This window comes from Phascolarctos cinereus, unplaced genomic scaffold (genome assembly GCF_003287225.1).
Source record: "Phascolarctos cinereus isolate Bilbo 61053 unplaced genomic scaffold, phaCin_HiC Scaffold_3;HRSCAF=262, whole genome shotgun sequence".
In the NCBI taxonomy this organism is placed as follows: Eukaryota; Metazoa; Chordata; class Mammalia; order Diprotodontia; family Phascolarctidae; genus Phascolarctos; species Phascolarctos cinereus.
Window position 1 is genome coordinate 221,131,142 of NW_027555736.1, and position 23,269 is coordinate 221,154,410.

Genomic DNA, 23,269 nt, shown 5'->3' on the forward strand with positions numbered 1-23,269 from the left:
TCAAAGTTTTACTGCTTTTTACTTTTATCATTTACATTGTTCAGTCAAGATTAGGCAGGATGTCTCTAGAGTCTTAGTGAATTTTGAAGCTTTTATAACTAACTAAAAACTACATTGATCTTGTGGTCCAAAAATCTTAGTGCAGTTTCGAGTTATCAAAGCTTAAAACTGAACTCTTTGGTGGTAAAAAGCAGCCATTTGGCTGCTTCTAATAATATCTTCTACTTCACAGAGTTATTGTGAGAATCAAATGATATATGTAAAGCACTTTGCAAACCTTAAAAAATGCTATGTAATGATAGCTATTATTATTAGTTTTGCCCTGATAATGGCTCCCTATTTCCTAGCACAGAAAGTTTAAAGGTGTCTTCCTTGTTTTCAAGGCCTTCTATAATTAAAACCTACTCTAAACACTTACCTTTACTTTTACTGGTCCCCCACATGAATCTTCTGATCTAATTAGGCTGGATACTTTGCTGTTCCCCAAAATATTCCATACCAATCCAGGTTGTTGGATTTATGTTGTTCCCTTCAGCACAAAATGACTCATACTCTAATTTAGTGTTGTTTGTCTTTTGTTCTGGAAGAGGACTCTGGCATCAGGAAGGTGATGCCATGACTTGAAAGTGAATTGGATTTAAGTGAGGGATGGTTGGGCAAAATCTCCAACCTCATTTTATCTTCCAGAGCCTCTTGGGTCTGATAGCAGGAAAGAAATCTGGAGGACTGGAGATGACCTTGGATGTAGTGGGAGACATTGGTAAAGTCTTTAAAGGGCCTTTAACAGCTTGATTGAGGCAACACCCATTCAGTGATTGAGGCCAGTTAAGAAATGAGGCAGAGAATGGCCTCTTTTACCTAGTTAAAAAAAAAAATCTGGGAGTGGAAGATCCTCGGGGTTTCTTGCCAAAACAGAAGCAATTGTTATTTACATTCACTCTGAGCTAATCTGGGTCCAAACAATGACCAGGTGGGGCTTGTCCTGTGACCTATTGTTGGCCCATCAATGAGAGCCAGAATGAACTGGGTTTAAGGTGTGGTCCTTAAGAAAAAAAATCCAGCCTGTAAATCCCAAGATATCTTTAGGTGATTAAAATTTACATTACTTTGGGCAAAGCACCAGTCCCTAAGTAGCTACAGGGGCAGGTTAAGTCTTATGTCCTCTCTGAAACCATTTCCCTTCTCTTAATTCTTCTTTGTATTTGTACTATATCAGCTTATTCCTTGATGCTATTTTACTGTGGGTTGCTCTCTAAGTTATGTTTCTCCAGTGAGGTTACAGATTCTTTGAAGGCAGGGAATCACATCTTCAACTTCCCATCTTTCCTCACAGAGTTTAGCAGGAACTCAGCAAATACCTTTCCATTGATACACTTCATTCTGAAGAAAAGAGGGCTAGTTTGAAGGTTCAAATTGTCTGTGTAGACTAGGGCAAACTTTTTATTTGAAAGATCATCTACTCACCAAACCTGGAACTGACAGGACTATAAATGGATGGTTATACCTCTTGAGTTAGAATCATAGAAAGTTACAGATGAAAGGGATGTTAGAGAATTTCTCATTCAACTACCTTGTGGCAAAAAGAATATGTTCAGTATTTCCATTAACCCTTTCATTAGAGGTTTCTAACCAGAAGCCTGGTTTAGTCTGTTATACCTAGTAATCCCAAGGTGGGCTGGAGATTCATTTGTGGTGATTTATTTGTTTAGTGTCAAGAGCCATGCCTTGAAAACAATAATTTATTTAGGTATTTCAAAAGGTATAAATGAAAACAACAAAACACAATATTTTTAGTTCCATACCTATGTAAGAAAGATCAAAGATAGACCTTTCCAAACGTTATTTGGCTTCACCAATTATCATCATTACTCTCTTTTCAAATCAGTGCATAGTATATAATTCATTGGTGAGATCTGGAATTTTTTAGCAGCCCATTGGGCAGTATTACCGAATATCCTTTGATTCGGGGTCCAAATTACTTTGTGCTCATAGCCACAGACCCTTTCTTCACATAATCAACATCTAAGATGTGCTTAGAGTTTATGAAAAAGTTCCTATGACTTATAAGATGTTTGCTGAAAGTGAAGTAATTGCCCACAAAAAGAAGAAAACTTGGTACAGCAAAACTTGTTTTTGTCACTAGTCAATTAGAACTAAATAGTATTTCTGTGTGACTATAGTACAGAGCTAGATGATGTCCACAGTGAAGGTCCCATGGTGTTCTGAAATGCCTTTTGAATTATCAGAGAAATATTAGTGTTATATATTTCATGGGATCACAGATTTAGAATTGGAAGGAACTTTAGAGGTCATTTAATCAAACTTTTATCATTTTTTAGTTGGGGAAAATGAGACTCAGATAAACGAAGTGACTTTACCAAGGTAACACAGGTGACAAGTGGCAGAGACTGGATTTGAACTCAGGTTCTAAGACTTCAAATTAAATGCCTTTTCTAGAAACACTGCATTATAATTCTTTAAACCTTTCTCATCCATGTGTAGCTTAGGGATGACCATTTCCCAAGATTCCTTAGGATAACATAGAATCATAGTGTGTTAATCACTTCAATTCCCTTAATAAACCAGAAAACCCCCCTTCCCAATAATACAGTTTCTCATACCTCATACCTAGAAAGGCTTTATTGTTGGTTAACATGAGCTGGACATCTTCTTTCCTGGTTAAAAAGCATTCATGCTTTTTTTTCATATTCCTTGAGAAGCTATTCTGGAATTTTAACTTTTCCCTTCTGTATAATGAAACTCTCACTGCTCTTTCTCCTACTCTGTCATCTAGCTGTCTAGACTGCAATGTTTCGACTGATGGATAATTATTATTTTTCACCATAATTAATCTGCTTTTAGTAAGTTTATATAAGTAGCTAGTGACTGATTAGGTTATTTGGCATCGTGTTCACGGGTGCTTTCTTTCTGAACATTCATTCAGTTTTCATCCTTCCCCATTTGCAAGTTCTTTTTCCCTTTCCCCCATCTAATTTTTTGAAATAAAAATACATCCACTTCCAGGGCTTTGGGAAGAACATTTTATTGCTAAGCATATCCTTGAACAAAAATGCAAATATGAAAAAAAGAAAAGAGGAAAAGGAAAAAGAAAAAAAGCAGTAACATCACAACAACATAAAAGAAATTTCTTAAGGTTCTGTCCATAAAACAGGGATATGGTAGAAGCCCACATACAGGATGCACATGTTTCCAAAAAATTGTCCAAATAGAAACTTACACAAAAAAAGAACAGAACAAAGATTGTGTTTACTCAAAAAGGAAAAAAAAAAGCAAATGGAAAAGAAAGCAGGAAAATCATTTCACAAGACTCCAAGACTCCAAGAACAGCAACCTTTTACAGATATCGAGATATGATCAACTTCATATAGGTTGGGCCATTTAAGTTGCTTAAAACTGTGCTTTCATACATTGTTAACCTTTCTTTTAAAAATCTTAAACAAACAAAAAAAAATCCTAAAGAATCCCCAAACACTTACATCAAAAGGATCAGATAACCAGGAACACCTCTTTCCGTGTACACTAGGGAAGGCTATCTTCATTTTAGATTGCTTTTTTTTGTTCCTGGGTATTTCTTCAAAGTCAAATATTCATGCAACTTACAAACACCAGCAAGAATAGATTTCTAAATCTAAACAGCTGATTGGTTTTCATCTGTACACAAAGAAAATTTATATTTCTGATATTCCAGAGTCTTCATTTTGTCTTTGTCATTGTGTTGTTGTGTTTGTGTTTTTTCTCTTGCTTTTTGTATGCAATAGCCATGGCCACATAACCAATTTTATTTTTCTAGACATTGTTACCCCCTTTCAAAAAAACAAAAAAACCAAAATTGACAAAAGAAACAAACAGAAACAAAAAGAACAATTAAACCTTAAAGCAGTATGTACATAGGTGACTATCTAAGAAATTACACAAGCAAAAAAAAAAATTAGCAAAAGATGTAAACAGAATCTGAGATTTTTTTTTCTTTTGACACAGGTGACTGTGACAAAACTAAAACTCACATAGTCTTCACATTTTTAAGGTTTACTTTTTGTTGTTTTGTTATTTTCTTTTTAAAACAACATTCTCATTCTACTTCAAGACTTTTAACATATTTTCTGTTCCAATCGTCCCATCAAACATACCATGATAAATATATCTGTATATATATTTATATATATTATACTATTAAATTCCTTTGTGGGTGTCACAGCAGCTTTATCCATCCATTTATTTATTTATTTTTATAAAAGAGAGGGTGGGAGGGAATGGGCAAATGGAAGGACAGAGTTATTTGTAAGTGTCAAACTACAAAATTAAAATTACATATGAAAAACATTATGTTGGGAAAAAAACTATGCATTTTGTACTCTTTCATGATGTGTTTGGCTTGTGTGACCTTTGTTATTCTGTCACAAGTGGAACTCCCATATTGTCTGTTTTGACTATTCAACTGATTTTTTTGAAATTTTTTCTTTTCTTTTTATTTTTGCATGCATTGCAATCATTCATGGAACCAGGCTCCCTCCCCCCCCAACTTCCCCAGGAAAGGCTCATTTTAGTTTGAGGGTTGTTTCAGCTCCAAACAGCTGATCTTTTTTCCCTTTACCACAATTTGACTGTGCTAATGCATTTGAACAGTATTGTCAATAAAGCCAATAGCCCTAATGAAAGGAGACCTCAACCCATCTGTTCAAAGAGTTTGGTCTGCAAATACTGGAATCAGATCCTAGGGTACCTGCTTTAAACCTCACATCATCAGCATCTCATGCATTTGCTGCATTTCCAGCAAAGCATCTCACTGAAAACAAACAAACGATTGATTCTAGACACACCACAACCTGATATGTAGAGTGAACACCATGTATAGTTTTTGAGTTCATATATGGCAATAGTCTCTTTTTTTTTCTGAAATTTTTCTTGTCAACTCATGTCCAGTCTCAGTCTCAAAAAAATAAACAAAAACCCAAAAGCCACTTTTTTTTTCCCCTCAGATCTCGAAAAGTTACACACATACTGGCTGGGGCCAGATCAGTTTGTTGTTGTTGTTGTTGTTTTTAATCTTTTTTTTTCTCCGTTTTTTAAAATAATAAAACTGAAAAATCATTGATACAGTCAAGGGTCACAAACATCGTTAGGGACTCACTTGGAGTTATGAAACAAGTAAGCCATGAAGTCTTCTACCTTTTGTCCAAAGGTCCACAAAAGAGATGGAAACTTCAATGTCCAGCTAAAGTGGTGGAGCTATCTGTCTGCTCCAGAGCGCTAAGTATGCTTTATGATACAGTAGGGCAGACTTCTCTGTCTCCAGGTCATGACTGATACATAACAGCCATGTCTGAAAATAAATATATATATATACACATATATATCTTTGTGTGTGTTGTTTTTTTTTTCTCCCACCAACTGTAGCTCCCAATCTCATTATAGGAATAACAGTTCTTATAACTGTTAAATCTTGGTGTTTTTTTTAAGTATTTATATATTTATATATAAATAATTCTGTTTTTAATTCTTTTTTATTTTTATTTTTTAAATTTTACACATAATACTCTTTGTCCTTGTTTTTCTGTTTCTTATGGCCACTCTTTGAGCTCTGCTGCTTCTCCTTGACGAGCATGCCGTTGCTCTGGGCAGAGTTGCTGATGTAGTTCCGCGTCTCATCCACCTGATAGGACCCCTCGTCCCTGTTCCTGTACTTGTACATGGCATACAGGAGGATCAAGATGCAGAGGGCGGCAGCAGCCACAATGCCGACGACCATCCCTGTTGTACTGCTCGACTCCCGGATCACCTCTGAGGCCCCCGGAACCCGTCTGATTCCTGGCTCTGTGGGGTTTGCTGTGGGCACATTACGGAACATGGGGGAAGTAATTAGTGGGCTCTTCAGCTTTGTGCTGTCTAGCTCATAGGCAGTGGGCAACGGAAGCAACACTATATCAGGCTGGGGTTTGAGCTCACGGTTATTCATTTTGCCAGCTGGCAATTTGGGCACCATCCCAGACGAGGAGGAAGCTGTGGAGCGGATCAGCTCAGGGGACAAAGATGTGGTAGTAGTAGTCCTACCAGTTTCGGAGACTTTGTTAGGTCTAAAGTTCTTGGATTCCCACTTGGGCGCATGTGCTTTGTAGCCACCTTCGAAGACTGAAGTGGAAAGACTCTTATCTGTTACCAAGGAGAAGGTGGTGTAAAAATCTTCATCATCAGTAGGGGGCAGGTTAGAGTCAAAGGTTTCCCCTGAGCCATACCCAGATATCACCAAGCCATCATCATCACAACCATCGCTGCCTTGGTCCGACAAGCAAGGTAACCCCGCCTCAGAGGTCATGGACAGGGAATCTTTGGTGGTCTCAATAATGGTGAGGAGGGGGGCGAAAGGTAGGGGGGAGTGTAATGAAAGGTGCACGAGTAGCAATAGGAGGGGGGTTTAAAGGGTCTTCTACAAGTAGAGGGATAACTAATTCACCTCCTGGGATGGAAAGAAAAACACAAAAACAAAGGATTAGTACATAGTCAAATATGATCCATTCTTACTTTCAGTGAATTTAGGCTAAATGGGTGGCAGGCACCTATGTTATAAAGAAGTGACCTAGATCCTTCCCCTGCAGCTGTTAACCCATCCCAAGCATATTTATAGTCTCCAAAAGCCTCTTGCTGCCATAACCTGAAATCCCTCAGGGGAAGGGGAAGATAGCCTTTGAAGATACTCTCAAACAACTACTTTGAATTCAAATGTACATTTCTAAGTACAGATGAGATGGTAACATTATTTGATTACAGTTTTATGAACATCTGCTAGAGGTCAACAGGGTGACAGGTTTTAAAGATGTGATTTTTCTAAAAAGTTCCCTCAGATGGCTATATCATCTATTATTGGGGGGGGGAGGTTGCTTCCTTTTGTCTTTATTCTTTTTTCTTACTTTTTTTACTTTTCTCCTCACTCTTGCAAAGATAATACTACCTTATAGCTGGAAAGTGCTTTACAATTTAGAAACTGTGGTCATATACAAAATGTCATTTGAACAACACGCCAAACCTGTGAGAGGAGCAGGTTTCATTAACCCCATTTCACAGATGAAGAAAGTAAGGCTCAAGATAAGCAATAGGATGGATCTCTGAGGTTATCTTTTTCAATTCATTTTACAGATGAGGAAATCAAGGCTCAGAGAGTTGAAGTAACATTTCCACGGTCACATAGGTTGTAAGGGACAGAGATAGGTTTCAATCCCAATTACTACAAATTTTCAGCTCTTTCCACTGCACCACATTTCTTCCTGTACAAAGTCACAGCTAGTAAATGGCAGAACTGACACTAGCTAGGAAATGATTTGAATCTCAATCTAGTCCTTTGTCCAATATACCATGTGCTTTTTCACTGTCATCTGAGCTATGTTCCCAATACAACAATGCCTATTTACTGGAACCATGGATAGAATGAGTCTTTAATGTATACATTCTCTCTCCTCAGTCCTTTATCTTATACTTGACTTTATTTAGCTTCATGCATCCTCTTGCACAGATATACTGGGAGGTAGTTGAAGGCCCTGGTTTGTGACATGTGAATTTCTTCCTCGAAATTCTGGAAATCAACTGTCAAATAGCAACACTTTCTGCTTTTGCTAGATAACTACATATTCTTCTTTGCTTACATGCTGGGTAAGTGATTTATTGCATTTTTCATAGTGGATTAAAAAAAAAAACTAGTGCATTTCATTTTGTGTCTTTTGGAAACTGAGGATTTTAGAATTTGAAAGGACAGTACTTTAAATAACAGAGTTTTACACACAATAGGAACATAATAAATATGTATTGGTTGTTATTTTCCTTCTACCTTGGAGTTAAAGACACCATTTTTTTTGCCTTTTTTAAGAATGAATCAATTTTTTCTCTTCACAAATGTACCTTTGCACAGTACTTTTAAGCCTAACAGATAGCTATACAGCTCATAGAAACCATGAATCCTTTTAATTCTTCATAACCCATTCATTCCAGTAGAATGTGAGCTTTTTGAGGTCAGGAAGCATATTTTCATTTTGTTTTTGTATCCCCAATATCTACTGTGGTTCTTTGTACATATTAGGAGCTTAATAATTAAATTCAGGAAATTCTTCCAGAAATTCAATTCTTTCACATAGTCATTTTGAATGGACTGTCTGGTGGTATGAATGTAGCAATCTCAGTCCTTAGCTATGTCCTAGGGATAAAATTAAGGGGTAAAATAATATTCTGTCTCCCAGAAGGGAAAACTTGACTGTCATGATATGAAGGCTAGTCAATTTAAACGGCAATTCAATAGATCTGTCAGTAGTATCCATGAACCCAGCATGGCCCTAGCTGAGGCAAACTCCAGCTCACGGGTCATACATACTTAGTAGAGAAGACTTCAACTCAGGCCAGAAGCTCTGAGGATCACTTAGAAGTGGCACAGTTCAGTCTTAGAGGGATCCTCTTGGAATGTAATCACCAAACTAGAGTTCTAGGGAATATGTAGGACTGGAAATCCTAACTCTTTAACTTCCTCCCAACTTTTGAGATCTCCCTAAGCCAACAGAACTGTATTGGAATTGAACAGACTTTAGGAATATCAAGGAATGGCATCCTAATACCCAGTGTCAATGCCCTCACCAAGCTGTGGGTTTTGTTCTTATTTTTGAATTATTTGATGGATATCCCAAACAGGCTTAAGCAGCATGATTTAGTAGAATGTGTGTTAGTTTTGGAATCAGAGAGATTTAGGTTAGAATCCACCCTCTGAGAATCAGAAATTGTGTGATCATAGGAAGACATTTAAATTTGTTGAGCCTCTGTCTTCTCTTCTATCAAATGGGTCTTTAGTGTATACATCTTTCCCTTTTTAGTCCTTTATCCTCTCATTTATTTTATTTAACTGCATGCATCCTCTTGTACAAACATACTGAGAAGTATTTGAAGGCTTTGATTTGTGTCATTTGGATTTCTCAATGGGGACAATTACACAAATGGGGACAGTTGTGCTTATAGTACCTACCTACTTCACAGAGCTACTTGTGAGGGCTAAATGAGACACTGCATTAGTATCTTAAAATAGCACTAAGACTTTTGGAAAACCCTATGCATGTTGGCTTTTATCATTAATAAATAATTTCTGGACCTGTGGCAGGGCTGTGCTCCAGAGCTTACCAGAGCCTCTGTGGCAGTATCTGAGCACTTTGGCTGAAGTGCTTCTGTGTAGAGGGAGATGGGGGAAGAGTTGTTGGAGGAAGGGGGAAGAGAAAAAGGAGAGTGCTGGGTCATTTTAATACTTTAAGTTACAAATATGAGAACAAAACGTTTACATGTATTTTAAGCTCTCTTTCTAGATTAGACACAATGCTTCACTCCATTATCCCCAGGGGGTATGACAACATGGCACACTTCTATTTCTTGACCTATTCTATAGCCATGAAATAACTATCCACATTAATCAGGAACTATCTTGAGAATCACAGGATAACATTTTGACCCAAACCCTGAACTCTGAGTTCTATACCAGCAAACAGACTTCAGAAATTATTGAGCAAAATCATCTTTGCAGATTTTCCCAAACTTCAGGCAAGCTTCACTTGGGTAGTGGCTACTCTTTACATTGAGGACATATATAATTCATCTGCCTTGTGAGTTATTTGATACATAATTTACACACTTTTGCTACTTGTACAAATGGGATATAGAGTTTGTATTCCTAAAGGTAAGCTAATCCTTTACTCTGAAAAGTAAACTATGAACCAACTTTTTTCTTCTTCCATATAGATAAAGGGGTGAAATGCTAGATTGGGAGGTTAGATGAGCAAAGAGAGAACTGCTCTTAGAAGAGGGAGGGCTGGGAGAGGAAGAAGAGAATAAGTGTAATCTATGTGGAGCTATATCTTAGAGATTTCTCATTAATCATTTTAATTTTTTACTTAACAAATCTCTATGTTGGTTTTTTCTATCTTAACACAACCAAAGATTACATTTTCTAGTCCTTAGTCAGAGTCATTAATTTTTTTCTGTAATTAAAATATATTTCTATGGAAAATCTGTGAGTCTCAGTGCTATTAAAAAACTAAAGTTTACAAGAAGCATTTGCTGAGTTTTGTAGATTTAGGAAGAAAACAAATAATTTGAACATAACTGTTTCTTAGTGAATATAAATTCCAGAGAAGTGTGTGTATGTATGTTTTCAATGGGTTGCTACTTGATTAAGATTAAGGCATCCATGATTAGAGAGTAGTATTCATTGATGTCATAATAATGACATAATAATCCAAGTCTTAATAAAAGGATTTGTTCTGTAAAACTTGGACTCTGTCAACAGGCAGCACCCAAGGACCTAGAAGGCCACATGTGGACTAGAGGTCACAGGTTCCCCACCACTAGTCTATTATTTCAGTCAACCACCTATGACAGCCAACTGGAATTATAAATTTGTTGGGTATTTTTTTTCCAATAGTGCAACAATGCTTCTGAAGTGTCTTTTTTAATTTATATCTATAATACTGACCAAAGCTCCTCTCCCCTTCTTTCACCTACATATACACTTAAAGTATTGTTGATAGCTTCCTTCCCATATCTTAGTCTACAAGCACCACAATTCTAGCTTCTGGATTGTTTTTTACTCTGAAAATGGGTCATTAGTTTTTAGATTAAAAGAATTAAAGAGAGAAAATCAATTTAAACCAATGCTAAATTGAAGGTTTGTTTTGTCCCCTAGATGTAGTGATCTAAATCATTATCTCACTAAATGTAATATGCCGTTTCAGTTTTTAAACAATAGATACCATCAAGATTGCCTTCTAATTTGGGTTGTAATTTTGTTCATTCCTAGTAACTCTAATAAAGATGAAAATTATACCTCCCTGTGCAAGACTTAAGACTTTAACTCTTCTGGTTTTTAATTTAGGAAATGAATTAATTAGTATAATATAAGCTCCTCAACTATAAGAATATTTTGTTTTTGTCTTTCTATGTTCAAAGCTTCATGAATAGTCCATGCTTTTAAAAATATCCATTGAATTAAGTCAAATAAAGATCTTCCTAGTTTTCTTATATTGGGATTTTAATGTTAGAAGAAAAAAAATTAAAGGGATTCAAGTTAAGGGTGTTGATGGTGGTTATTTGAAATGAAAATTTTAACAAAAATTTCACTTCCAGCATGTTTAGCAATGTAACATGCCCTGCCATATTTGGCATTAAGTGGGATATGGCTATAAATACAATATGTTTGATAGCATTTAATTTCCTTTTGACAAGGATGATGAATGTTCAAAGTAGTTTAAATCATTGGGTTATCAGAGACCTTCTTTCCCATCATTCCCCTCCCCCCCAATAGTTTCTTAGTTCCTCATTGAAGATATACAACAAAGGTATCTCTGTATAAGATATTTCCCCCCTGCTTATACGTTACCTCTCCTTTCCAATTAAGGCTGGGGGCAGGTAATAGTAAACTATTTTTTTTTCACATAAGGATCCAGTGATCAATGAACTAGCTAGACTTGTGAAAGATGCAAAACCAACAGCTTAAAAAACTAAATGATTGCAGGCACCATGATACAAATTATAATCTATCAAAACACCAATCTCCTATAGCATCCCAGGGTTTCTCTTGTGCCCTGAACAAGAACTATATGTATTTTTTAAAGTTAGCATTTTAAATCTTGCATATATACTTTTTTGTCAGTTTTGTGCTTTTCTTTAAATTTGAGACATCACTGGGGATATAAAAGGTCTATTTTAGCCTTGAAGGTTGCCCTGATTTTTGCTTTAGGAGTGTATTTATAGATATATAATTCATGCCTCTAGGGCTGATATCCAGTAAAGGACTCTCTGCCATTGAAAAAGATAGTGTGTTAAAAATTTAATAGAATTCTTCTGAATTGGGAGAATTTTGTCAGTGATCAGGAATGTAGAGGACTATCTACCAAAAAAAAAAATCATGGGTTTATGCTTTTCTTGTTGCCTTCAGTTTATTGTCTCACTGGAGTTATAATCAAAGATTTCACCACAAATCCAAACAGTTGGAAAGAAAATAACAACCAATACATCTTTATTTTGTGCCATCCCACTAACCCTCAAAAGAAAAGATTCTTGAAAGGTGATCACTTTAAAATTCTGATGGTGAGAGTTGTGTGTGTTCTCTTTCATCTACCATATGTATGGCTCAGTTGCTTTCTAAAATATAAGGTTTATTTCATTGTACTTCACACACATTTAATGTTTTCAACTGATCTCTCTCATTCATATATTTGCAACTGAAATAAATCTCTCTTCTTATTGGAAACTGGCCTGCCTAGGAGGGAAATATCCTTTCTCTCACTGAGCTGGGGGTACAAAAGTAATCCAAAAGGATTTTAGGAAGTCCAATAAACATGCTACAGAGGATTAGCGGATTGAGCACAGGATGTAGAATCAGGAAGACTTGTGTTCAAATTGTGTCTCTAGCAATTACTATCTGTGTCACTGGACAAATAATTTAATCTCTCTAAATTCTGTTAACTTCTCTGTAAAATAAAGGCATTGGATTCAGTGATCTATACATTCCTTTCTGATTCAAAATCTATGATCCTATAACCTTATCCTCAAGTTCATCCTTTGTGGGGTAGAGGGATATCCATGTTACACAAAATTATTGTGAAACCTCTAATTATCCATTATCTGCCTAGATCAAGCTTATTAAAAATGATCAAAGAGAATCAGAGTAAATGAGAATAGAGGAGATACTAAAAAAAGGATTAGATGCTTTAAAAAAAAAGGTAAAAAGTTAGTGTCCCAAAGAGCTGATAACTTCTTATCTCAACGTACCTAAAATGACTGGACAGGAAAATAGGTTAAGTGAGAGGGGGAGGAGAGGAGTAAGAGTTAGCTCTTGCATTTGTTTGCCTTCCCTCTTAAGCAAAAAGCGACAGTTCTGATTTCTCAGGCTAATTGCCAGAATGGAGACTGGGGACAAATGGTTTATTTGAATGACAGTTATATCACATCATACAATATATTAGGAAATGGTTATCATGTAGTACTTACTGAGATTATTCTCTTTTTGTGACTCAAAAATATTTAAAATTTCTGCTACCTCTATACCATCACACCTCAACTTTATTGCTACGAGGTGGTGACAAAAATAATAAATCTCTTCTGTGTGACTTTTCTAAAAGATACAGGATTACAATAAAAGTATCGATGAGGCACAGTCAAGTAGCTTAAAGTAGATAACTCAGGTTTTGTGGCAAAGTGAACAGATTTTTCTCTTATGGAAATGTTGAAGTAATCTTCCTTAAATATAAAGAAAACCACAGTTGGAATTCAAAACATGAAAAAGCAGTCTAGAAAATTAAAATGGTATAATTTAAGAAGGTTTTTCTGTAAAATCCATAATACTTTTCTTTGTGGCAAACAAGAAGCAGAGGAGGAAAGAACAACGTCATGTTATCCAGTTCATAGATAACTGATATTTTGCCAGGATTCCGCATTCCATTTCACTGTAATGTTTGGCAAGGTAATTTAGATGAAATAAACATATAAAAAATTAGTCAAAATGAATAACTTTTTTTTAATCAAGGAAAGTTAGCTGTGCTATGTACATATCTTTTGCTTTTTCTTAGATTAACAGGACAGATAGTATACTTAGTAAACCTAAGGTGATGGAAATTTAAACACATCACCAAAAAGAGGTAATTGCAATAAATTGAAACCTTTGACATATAGATGTCTAGATAAAAATGCTAGCATTCCTGATGCTCCTTCATGATGGAATCACGGTTTTTCTCAAGGATTCCCAGGATCAATTCTTGAGAAAAATTAATTAATAAAAGATTCTCTTGATCCATTGAGATTCTATTCTTTGAAATCATTCATGTCTCAGATTGATTTTACAGCCAGGTGAGAATGGCAGAGTGGTGAAAGTAGTAGTGTAATCATGGGAACCTGAATTCAACCATAGTCACTTGAGAGTACCTTTCTGACCACTGCTTGAGAAAGGCAGTAAAGCAGTGATTTCCCTGAAAGTGCTTCCAAAGAAATTAAATAGGCACAAGATAGATAAGAAGGGGAAATGGTTTCATTGACTGATAACTATTGGAGGCAATTTTACTCATTTTTCCCCATAGGGAGCCATAGACATCAGCATCCCTCTAAGAAGTCTAACCGTATTTCAGAGGCTCTGAAATTGGTAGGAGAATGAAATGGACTGGAAGGCTGAATCTTAAATGGAGAGAAAGAAACCCACCCGCTCTGACAGAGAGCAAAATTTACATTTATTAAGAGAAGCAATTCAGCACAAAACATAACAGCAAACATTAAAATAAAATAGACTCAAATTAAACAAATAATATAATTTTAAAATAACATAATAGAAAACAATTGCTAGAGCCAACAAAATTTGGGGGTGAGGAAAGGAAATAACACCGATAATAAGGTCATTCACTTTACCAGGTGGGAAAGGGGTGAAAGTAAAATTCAAATAAATTTTGCTTTGGGAAAAAACAAACTGAAAAAATTTCATTTCAAAGTATATAAAAATAATAATAAAAAAATCAGAAAAGTAGCATACCACAATAATTCATAGTCAACTTACATCAACAAATTGCCCGCATGTTTTTTGGCATGAAAGAAAAATTTACAAAAGAAAGTTGTGTAAGAATGTTCTTGGACAAGTAGAATTGCCACATTCTTGTAACTTGCTTTTTTTGTTGTCATTTCTTAAAAACTTTTTAGCAAAATGTTTAGATTTTTAAATATAATAATTATTTACGACAAAGGATGATACAGGGAGGCAACAACACATACATCCACACCACATAACATGAAAAGAAAAAAAAATCTGCACTTGAAACAAATTTTTACTTTGGGGTATTTTTTTTTGGTGTCAATTTTGCATTTAAGATATTTCAGATTGCAATGATTTAAAAAAATCCTGTACATTTAAATTTCTAATTTGCATTTGTTTTAAAGAAAAAAAAATCTTTAAAGTTTTTGAATGAATTTTTGCATTTTTAATTGCTTAGATATATATTTTTTAAACATTTTCTTTTTGTAACATAAGTTTTAGATTTTTATTCATTTGTTTAAGGAATGGATGACAGCACATAAATTTTAACAATGCTAAAGAAAGGAGGAGGGGTTATGGGAAGAAAAGATGCCTAAAGGGGAGGGTCGTATCTATGAGTGTACTACACAGGAGATGAAGATGATAGGAGTAAATGTGTAAGTGAGTCGCCATGTCCATGTAAGGGCGGTACGAAGTGATCTAGCTGCATTAGAGCTTCTGGCTGTAAGGAAGGGATGGGCAATATACAAAAACAAATGAGCCTATACATGCCCATCACCAAAAATAAAGAACAGAACTCTAACATTGACAGTCTCACAAACCCTAAGCTGCAACTTCTTCAACATGCAAGTTACCCCCAAAAATCATTACAGTTTCATTAAAGATTCTCAAATGATAAAAACAGTTCAACTTTTTTCCTACTAAAAATAGCAAAAATACATAAAATAATATTAATAATTATGATCAAAAGGTTAAAAACAAAAACAAGAAAACTAGTCTTAGGCATTCATATTAGAACAACTTCACCAGCAGCCACACACACCTTCTCCATCTTGAGATCTTGAGGATGGAGAACTTTTAGTAATGACCAAATGAGGAAAAATCAAAACTAGAAAACCTCAAGTCCTGCATCTCTGGTTGCTTCAGTTGAGAAGCTACCACTCAAGATTAGTGAATAGATACATCCAGTGTATCCCCACCCCTCCCCAGCATTACCCCATTTTCAAAAGTAATGAATGATCATTCTAAAATGGATGCAAGGATACTGCAGCTGAAGTTGCTCCACATTTGAAGAGGGAATGGGGAAAAATTGCAGAAAACAATTCATAACTTTTGTTGTTGTTCTCAGATTTTGGACAAAACCAAATCTAAAGATAGATATCTAACAATTGAAAAGAAATACATTATATATATAGATAGATAGATAGATAGATAGATAGTTATAAGAATAATCATAATACAAAAAGCACTTGATTCCCAAACAAGAAGGGAGAAAAGAATGATTTTTTTAAAGAAAAAATATTCCACACACTTTCAGAGATGAGCAACCAGATGCATACATTGAAGAGGAACAGACAGAGCAGAGGGACACGTTCAGCTCTTTTGTTTTTCTGGCTCATTGATTCCCCTTTGCTGTTGTTATTTTTGGTGTTACCAAAATTAAAAAAAAATGAATATTGCCTTTTCTTTAAAAAAATGTTTTTGGATTTACTTAAAAAAAAAACAAAAACAAAAACAAAAAAAAAAGACGTGCAGTTTGGATGTACGTCATAAATAGACATAGAAAAGAGCAGAAATTGGCTAAGACTGACAGATGGGTTATTATCTAGTTTCTTTTGATTGTAGGATGTTAATCAGTGTAATACATGCTTAAAGTAAGTTGCATTTAGGGAAAGTAGAAAAACAGAACAACAAGCTTGGGCTAAGGGGAGGTTAGCAAAGACAAGAACAGTTTGGAGGTGAGAGGGCAGTAGGCAATATACCACTTCATGCCTGTCCAGTAGGGGCAAAGATCATTCCAAGAGTTATGTGTTGACTAGAAGGGATAACATAGGGCTCACGGAGATAAAAGATTTAAGAAAAGGAAAGGGATATATACTAGGAAACACACCCACATTTATTCTCTGTCCAGTAGTCATGTACTAAATGAGTTACACAGAGAGGTTATAATTTAATGGTGGTTTCAACTTATTCTATATGTCTTTGGTCATACTTGGAAGCCAAAGGCTGAGAGAAGAGGACTGTGTGAGTACAAGTCTGATAAAGGCACAGTTATATTCATTTTCAGTGGTTGGGTCTAAGGTACTTTCAGCCCTACAAATTCAAGGTCAATATCCAGAAACCTAGGATATCTTCCAAGAAAAACAAAAGAAAACATCAAATCCCACCCATTTACATTGCTAGAAACACTTTGGAAAAAGTGTCCCAGCCTGCTAGAGCCCTTTGTGGGAAGGGAAGATCCAATAAGATAGGGCTGGGAGAGGGAGGGGGATGGACAGGGAGGGATAGGAAGCAAATTTTGCCTCTATGCACAATTCATATTGAGAAAATTTGAAGGGAGAGGGAATTGCTGGGAATGGCTTATGCCTCTACTGGAAGAGTCTGTACTATGGACCTCTATACTGTGTCTCTTCTGAGAGTATACTGAGGGCAATTGGTTTAACCAAGGACTGGGAAACCTGGGTAGGCAAACCACAAAGGCAAGACACTCGAGAGGATCTGATTCTGAAAGCCAATTAAACCAGCTCCTCAGGACAATTTGGGGTGACTGACAGAAAGAACAATTTGGGTAGATAATTCAGAGCTGCAGTCCCTTCTGAGATTTTCTCCTCCTATGAAATTTATCTTTAAATCTTGAAACAATTGTGTCCCCATGGGTCAGTCCATACCAAGATTTTAGTCTCTGGTTTAACAATGCTAATCACTGCTTTGGAAATTCCACAAAGGACAGCTTTTGTAAAAAGAAAAACAAATATAAAACCCTTGTTGCTTAGAGATATTTTTATTGCTTCTTTTTTGTCTTTGGATGTATGATGCATATTTACTTATTGCCCTAAAAACCCTAAATGTTGCTACACAGGATTTAACAAATACACTCTGTAGAATTTTTTTTTCAATACATGAATTGAAGATCTTTGCTTATGATCACATCACAACAAGCATCCTGAAGAACTGGGCTAAGTATCAAAGAGGATGAGTCAGGTCCCTTTGGTATGTTAGCTGTACCCACACATCTGCTTGTTTAGAAGTTTTGCCAACTATTTGAGGTCACGGAGGGTTCAATATAGTAACTTACTTATTTTAAAAGTGCCAAATTTGCAACCAAGACACAACTTACATTCATGGAAATTTTGAATCAGTGAGTTTTCATCACTACGCTGATACTTTTAAGTAAAAATTTAAGGAAAGTATTATGATTTTTGTACTCAGGGAAGCAGAGCCCAATAACATCAACCTAAAGTACTTGAACATAGATACAGCATGAATTTACCGCCTATATATATATATATAAGTTCCTAAGCTTAGTGGATCGCCAATCCACAAATACAAGATCCTTTTGATTTCTGACCTAAGATCACCACAATTTTAACTTATGGTTGCATCTAACTGATCCATCTTGACTCCACAGAATCATAGCTTCTCAGAATTGAGAGAAATTTTTCTTTGGCTATTTATAATGATTCATTGCCATTATGTTTCTTTCGTGGGTAGCTAGCTCTACATAGGATGATAGGAGTGAAATTGAAATAAAATTAGCTAATATATATAAATGAAGGTAATTATGAACTATTCCCTAAAGCTTTCCACAAAACCAACACATTATAATACATCATAGAAATTTAAGACTTCAGAAAGGAAAAAGAAAAAGCCTGTTAACTAATGAGACTTCCTTTCCTACAACTATTCCAATATTTCATGTACTATGGTCTGATCTTACCAGTTAACATATCTTGTTAGGGTTTTCTCATGATGTAAGACAGACAAAAACTTGGACCATCTCAAAGGCAGTAAAGAAAACATGTAAGTTACAGTGGAAGTGTTTGAGTTCCAAAAGCCGTGATTTATAAAATGAAGGTGCAGAAGAGCAGAAGACATATTTCATAGTAGTATTTCATAGAAAGCATTTTGTAAACCTTGAGTTATTAAATAAATGTGCTGTTAACTGCTGCTGATGTGTTTACTGCTAAACTCAGTGTTAAATAAATGAACTGACAATGAGGATTATATGTTTAAAAAATGTTTCTTAATCTAACATGAATGCTTAATTATTAAATTGATGGACATTTGTTCACAATAGACATTACCCAATGTGCAATGAATGCAGCTTATTTAGAGCTTTATTGGTTAATACAGACTTCAGCCACAGCTTAGCCAAGTCTCATAACTTCTATCATCTCTCATGAGAATATATTTCAGTAAAAATAAAATAAATGGGATAGTTACCTCAGTTCCTTCAGGTCAGAGGCAAAGGAGTTTAAAAGCTTTAGGCTTTTTCATTTTACAGACTACACAAAAACATAGAGAGTGAAGCAATGTGGATAAAGAAAGAACTGACTTTAAAAACAGAAACTTCTGGGTTCAAGTCCTGCCTATGACGTATACTGGCTGTGTGTCCCTGGGCAATTCACCCCACCTCTCAGTGTTCTGGCAACTCTCTAGTAAATCATAGTGGTGCTGGCTCACATTGGCAGAGTGAGTTTTCTCAGCTAGAAGTTCCCTATGGTAATGAAATCACAGGTTCAGTCTCTGTCCCAAAGATGTAGGTAGATAAATAGATGAGAGATATAAATGAAGATACATGTCAAGATAAATGAAGAGAAGTTGACTGAATATGATAGAAAGCAAGGTAATACTGTTGAGAGAAGTCTATGAAATTTTGCCAGGGTACATAATAAAGACAGTGTTTTCTGCACCTGTCATGGAAGACAAGATAACTCAGAGAATTCAGTGGAAATCACTTTTAGAAACTGGGAGAAGATGGAATACACAGTATACTGGAAAGTAATGGAGTGCCAGATTTTAAACACTGCTCTTTCAATTAATAAAAATTTGAACATGGACTGATCATATAACTTCTGTGTATCTCTGTATTTTCCTGATCTACAAAGCAAGGTGATTAGAAGAGATAATTTTAAGGTCTATAGACAGGCCAAATTCCTCATTTTAAAGAAAATGAAACTGAGACAGAAGCTAAGGGTCTTCTAGTAAGGAGAGGTGGTATTCTTGAAGCCCAAATCCAGGGCACTTTCTGCAGCATTATACCAAGTACTTAAATTCTATATTTCTTTGACTTCTTGCTTAATTAATGCTTAGAAGTTAGTATATAACCTTTCTCTCTGTATGCATGTGTGTGTGTGTGTGTGTGTGTGTGTGTTCATTAATTTACAAGAACTTATTATTCAGCCAAATGTCATCCACTTGCAGATGGCCAGACCCAACTGCACATGGCTAAATCAGCCTTGCCAAAATAAAGAGCCATTTAGGGTCATTCAAAGTTATTAGGTTCTCTATTAACTCTCATTTAAAATTTAACAAAATAAACAACTTTGCCTGAATAGAAACTGCCTCCTCTTCTCTTTCAAAATGAATAAAGTTTTTAAACAAAGCTTAAATATTCTGCTTTTGAGAGGAGTCATTGTTAGTTATAATTTAATTTAGGTAGTTCTTAATAACATTTATAGATTGTTTTAAAGTTTGGAAAGTGCTTTGCATATATTACCTTTTTTTCTTCCTCATGATGACCCTGTGAGGTAAAGCCTACTGGTATTACCGCCATTTTACAAGGAGGCGAATATGAGGTTTAGAGAGATTATTCAGAATTAGATAGCTAGTAACAGTCTGAGGTAGATTAAATCCCAGGTCTTTACCGCTCCAAAGTCTAGCACTGTTTTTTGTTTTTGTTTTGTTTTTTAAGAAGAGTCTGCCACCAGGGGCAGCTAGGTGGCGCAGTGAGTGGATAGAACACCGGCCCTGCATTCCGGAGGACCTGAGTTCAAATTTAACCTCAGACATATAACACTTATCATCTGTGTGACCCTGGGCAAGTCACTTAACCCCATTGCCTAGCCAAAAACAAACAAAGAAACAAAGAAGAGTCTGCCACTTAAAGGCATCCTAATCTGGCCAATTGGATTTGGTTTTGAAAGCACCAAAATTATTCTTATCTTCTTAGCCTAGAAAAACTCCTTAGGTACTTTCCTTCAACAAGAATTTACTTGTTGTTACAAGTACCCAAGCCAAGTATAGTAACTAATACAAAGAAAGTAGAAGATTGCTCCCTTTCCTCAAAGCATTTAAAATCCCACCCTCATAAAAGTACTTCTGTTGTCTAAACTAACTTCTGGCAGGAATGAATCATCCTAAACTTCTGGATCCACAATTAAGCCCAGCACACATATACAGCTGATATTAGTTGTTATACAGTCGTTTTCAGTCTTCATGATCCCTTTTGGGGTTTTCTTGCCAAAGACACTAAAATAGTTTGCCATTTCCTTCTCCAGCTCATTTTATAGTTGAGGAAACTGAAGCAAACTGAGTTAAGCGACTTTCCCAGAGTCACACGACTAATAAGTGTCTCAGGCCATATTTGAACTCAGGAAGATTTATCTTCCTGACTCCAGTCCTCCTCTATCCACTGCACCACCTAGCTGCCCCACAACTGATAATACCTTCCCTTTAAAATTACATTCTCTCTATTCTGTATATATCTTAAATGTAAGTAGTGGTTTGTATATTATCTCCCCTGACAGAATGCGAGTGTCCTTTCTTCATATCAGTAGCATTTAGCATAGTGCCTGGGTTTGATTCCAGTAATAAATAATTGTTGACTTATTAAGCTGTTCATAATGGCACATAGTATTCAAGGGCTAATTCTCTTCACAGTGATTACAAATAGCTTGGACAAGATCTTATTTCGTTTGCCTCTCCTTTCATCAAAGTTCCAAGTATTATGCCTTGAATGCAGTAGGTGCTAAATAAATACATTAAGTATTAAGCTTTCTGTTCTTGGTTCTTTTTTTTTTCTTCTTCCCCCTTTTAGTACTCTGCTGTAAATGGAGTGAAGCTCCCCTGAGTTCTAGTCAGCAATTCTCATGCAAATTGGACCTTCCCATCCACAGCTGCCTCAAAAGACTTCATGAAATCCAATCTGAGGAGTTCACCCTCCTGCAAACTGGGGCTGTAATGCTTATTACAGACTCAGTCTTTCATCTGCAACCACGTAAATCTAAAGACAAAATAATTAGGGACTTCAGGCCTCATGCTTACAGATTTGCTCATTGTCTTTAAAAGGCAGGAAGAGCTGGTCAAGGAAATGAAAAGGGAAGAAAGGAGCATCAGTGACAGTGGATGAAGGACCAGGTATTAAATATGTGCCCAGCTGTCTCTGAATCATTTGCATTGCTTGTGACTAAAGGCTTAGACTACTGCAATGGAGAGACCATTTTGCCTGATCTGGTGAGAAAACACTTTATGATCATGTTTATGGAATTTTTAAATTATTCAAAAGGGTTTATTTTCCTTTTTCTCTCTCCCACATGAAAATTGATCAGCTGTGTCAGTGTGACTAGAACTCAGTTCAACTGATTTTTTTCTCTGGGATACATTCCAAAATTGTCATCTCCCCTCTGCACGTTTTAAGTGCTATCAGCTGTAAAAAAAAAAAAAAACCCAAAACCATGAAGGAGAAGAGATGATAAAGTTCGATAACATTTTTAATTTTTAAAAAAAAATCATTACACCTTGAAGAATACTCTCCCTATTCATAAAAGCCAGCTGCATTTCCAGGAATGTGTAGCTTTCAAGAAGACAAACACAAGCATCCTCTTTCCAGCTTAATGGGAATCTGGGCTATGAGGAGAGTCTGCTGATGTTTTGTCTTTATCCCTGGGAAAGCCTAACTGAAAATTACTTGACTTAGACTGTATCTTAACTAGCTACCAAATTGTGAAATTGTCCAAGAAGTTATAATTACCTGTGTGAACAAAACACCATGTGCTATTTAACTGAGATGTTTTCAGGGGAAGTTGCCACTTTCTTCTCAGAGTAAGATTTGAGTGATTTCACAACCATGAAAAAGGTTCACTCAAAGTGCGCCGTTGGATCAGTGGAAATGGAGTATTGGAGATGAAAGCATGTGCTCAAACAGATGACAAAGTATTATTATTATTTTGCCTACAAAGGTGGGGTCAGAGCAGCAAGTATTTGTGATTCCACTGGCATGAAAACTCTCCTTGTGAGACTGTAGATGGTAGCCTATATATAACTTAGATAAGTGTTAGAGAATTGCCTGAGATTATGTAATTTGGCCAGGGTGAAGCAACTAGTATCAAAAGTGGAATTTGAACCTATGTCTTCCTGACTCTAGCCCTAAGACACTCTAATTTTAAGTGTAGGAGTAAGAATCTGACTTGGAGTCAGAGATCCTGGTTTTGAATCCTTGCTCTGATATTTACTGTATGACCTTAGGTAAGTCTATTCCTATCTCTCTGGGCCTCAGTTTTCTCATTTATATATGGGTATCCTAGAATACCTACCTTAATGTTCCCTTATGCTTTGACCATTTAATGGTAGAAGAAAAGAATGACTCCTATGTTAAAAAAACTTAACCACAATAACAGCAATAATTACAATAATAATAGCATTTACATAGTGGTTTAAGGTTTGCAAAGACATACATACATACACATGTATATATATATATATCTCCTTAAAATCACTGGTGAGGTA

General features: G+C 35.8%; 1 protein-coding gene across 7 annotated transcripts in view; it reads right to left on the bottom strand.

The window, feature by feature from the left end:
• Positions 1 to 3,018: 3,018 nt before the first annotated feature.
• Positions 3,019 to 23,269, bottom strand: part of NRXN3 (neurexin 3) — a 2,091,311-nt gene continuing 2,071,060 nt past the window's right edge. For 4 of the 7 annotated variants that reach the window (XM_078151451.1, XM_078151450.1, XM_078151453.1 and 1 more), the window contains one exon: positions 3,019 to 5,844. In XM_078151451.1, the coding sequence (XP_078007577.1) occupies positions 5,543 to 5,844 (302 nt within the window). In that variant the 3' untranslated portion in view covers positions 3,019 to 5,542. Of the gene's footprint in view, positions 6,169 to 6,340; positions 6,473 to 14,569; positions 15,264 to 23,269 lie in introns of those variants that run through there. The other 3 variants (XM_078151449.1, XM_078151448.1, XR_013485433.1) reach the window with 2 other exon arrangements.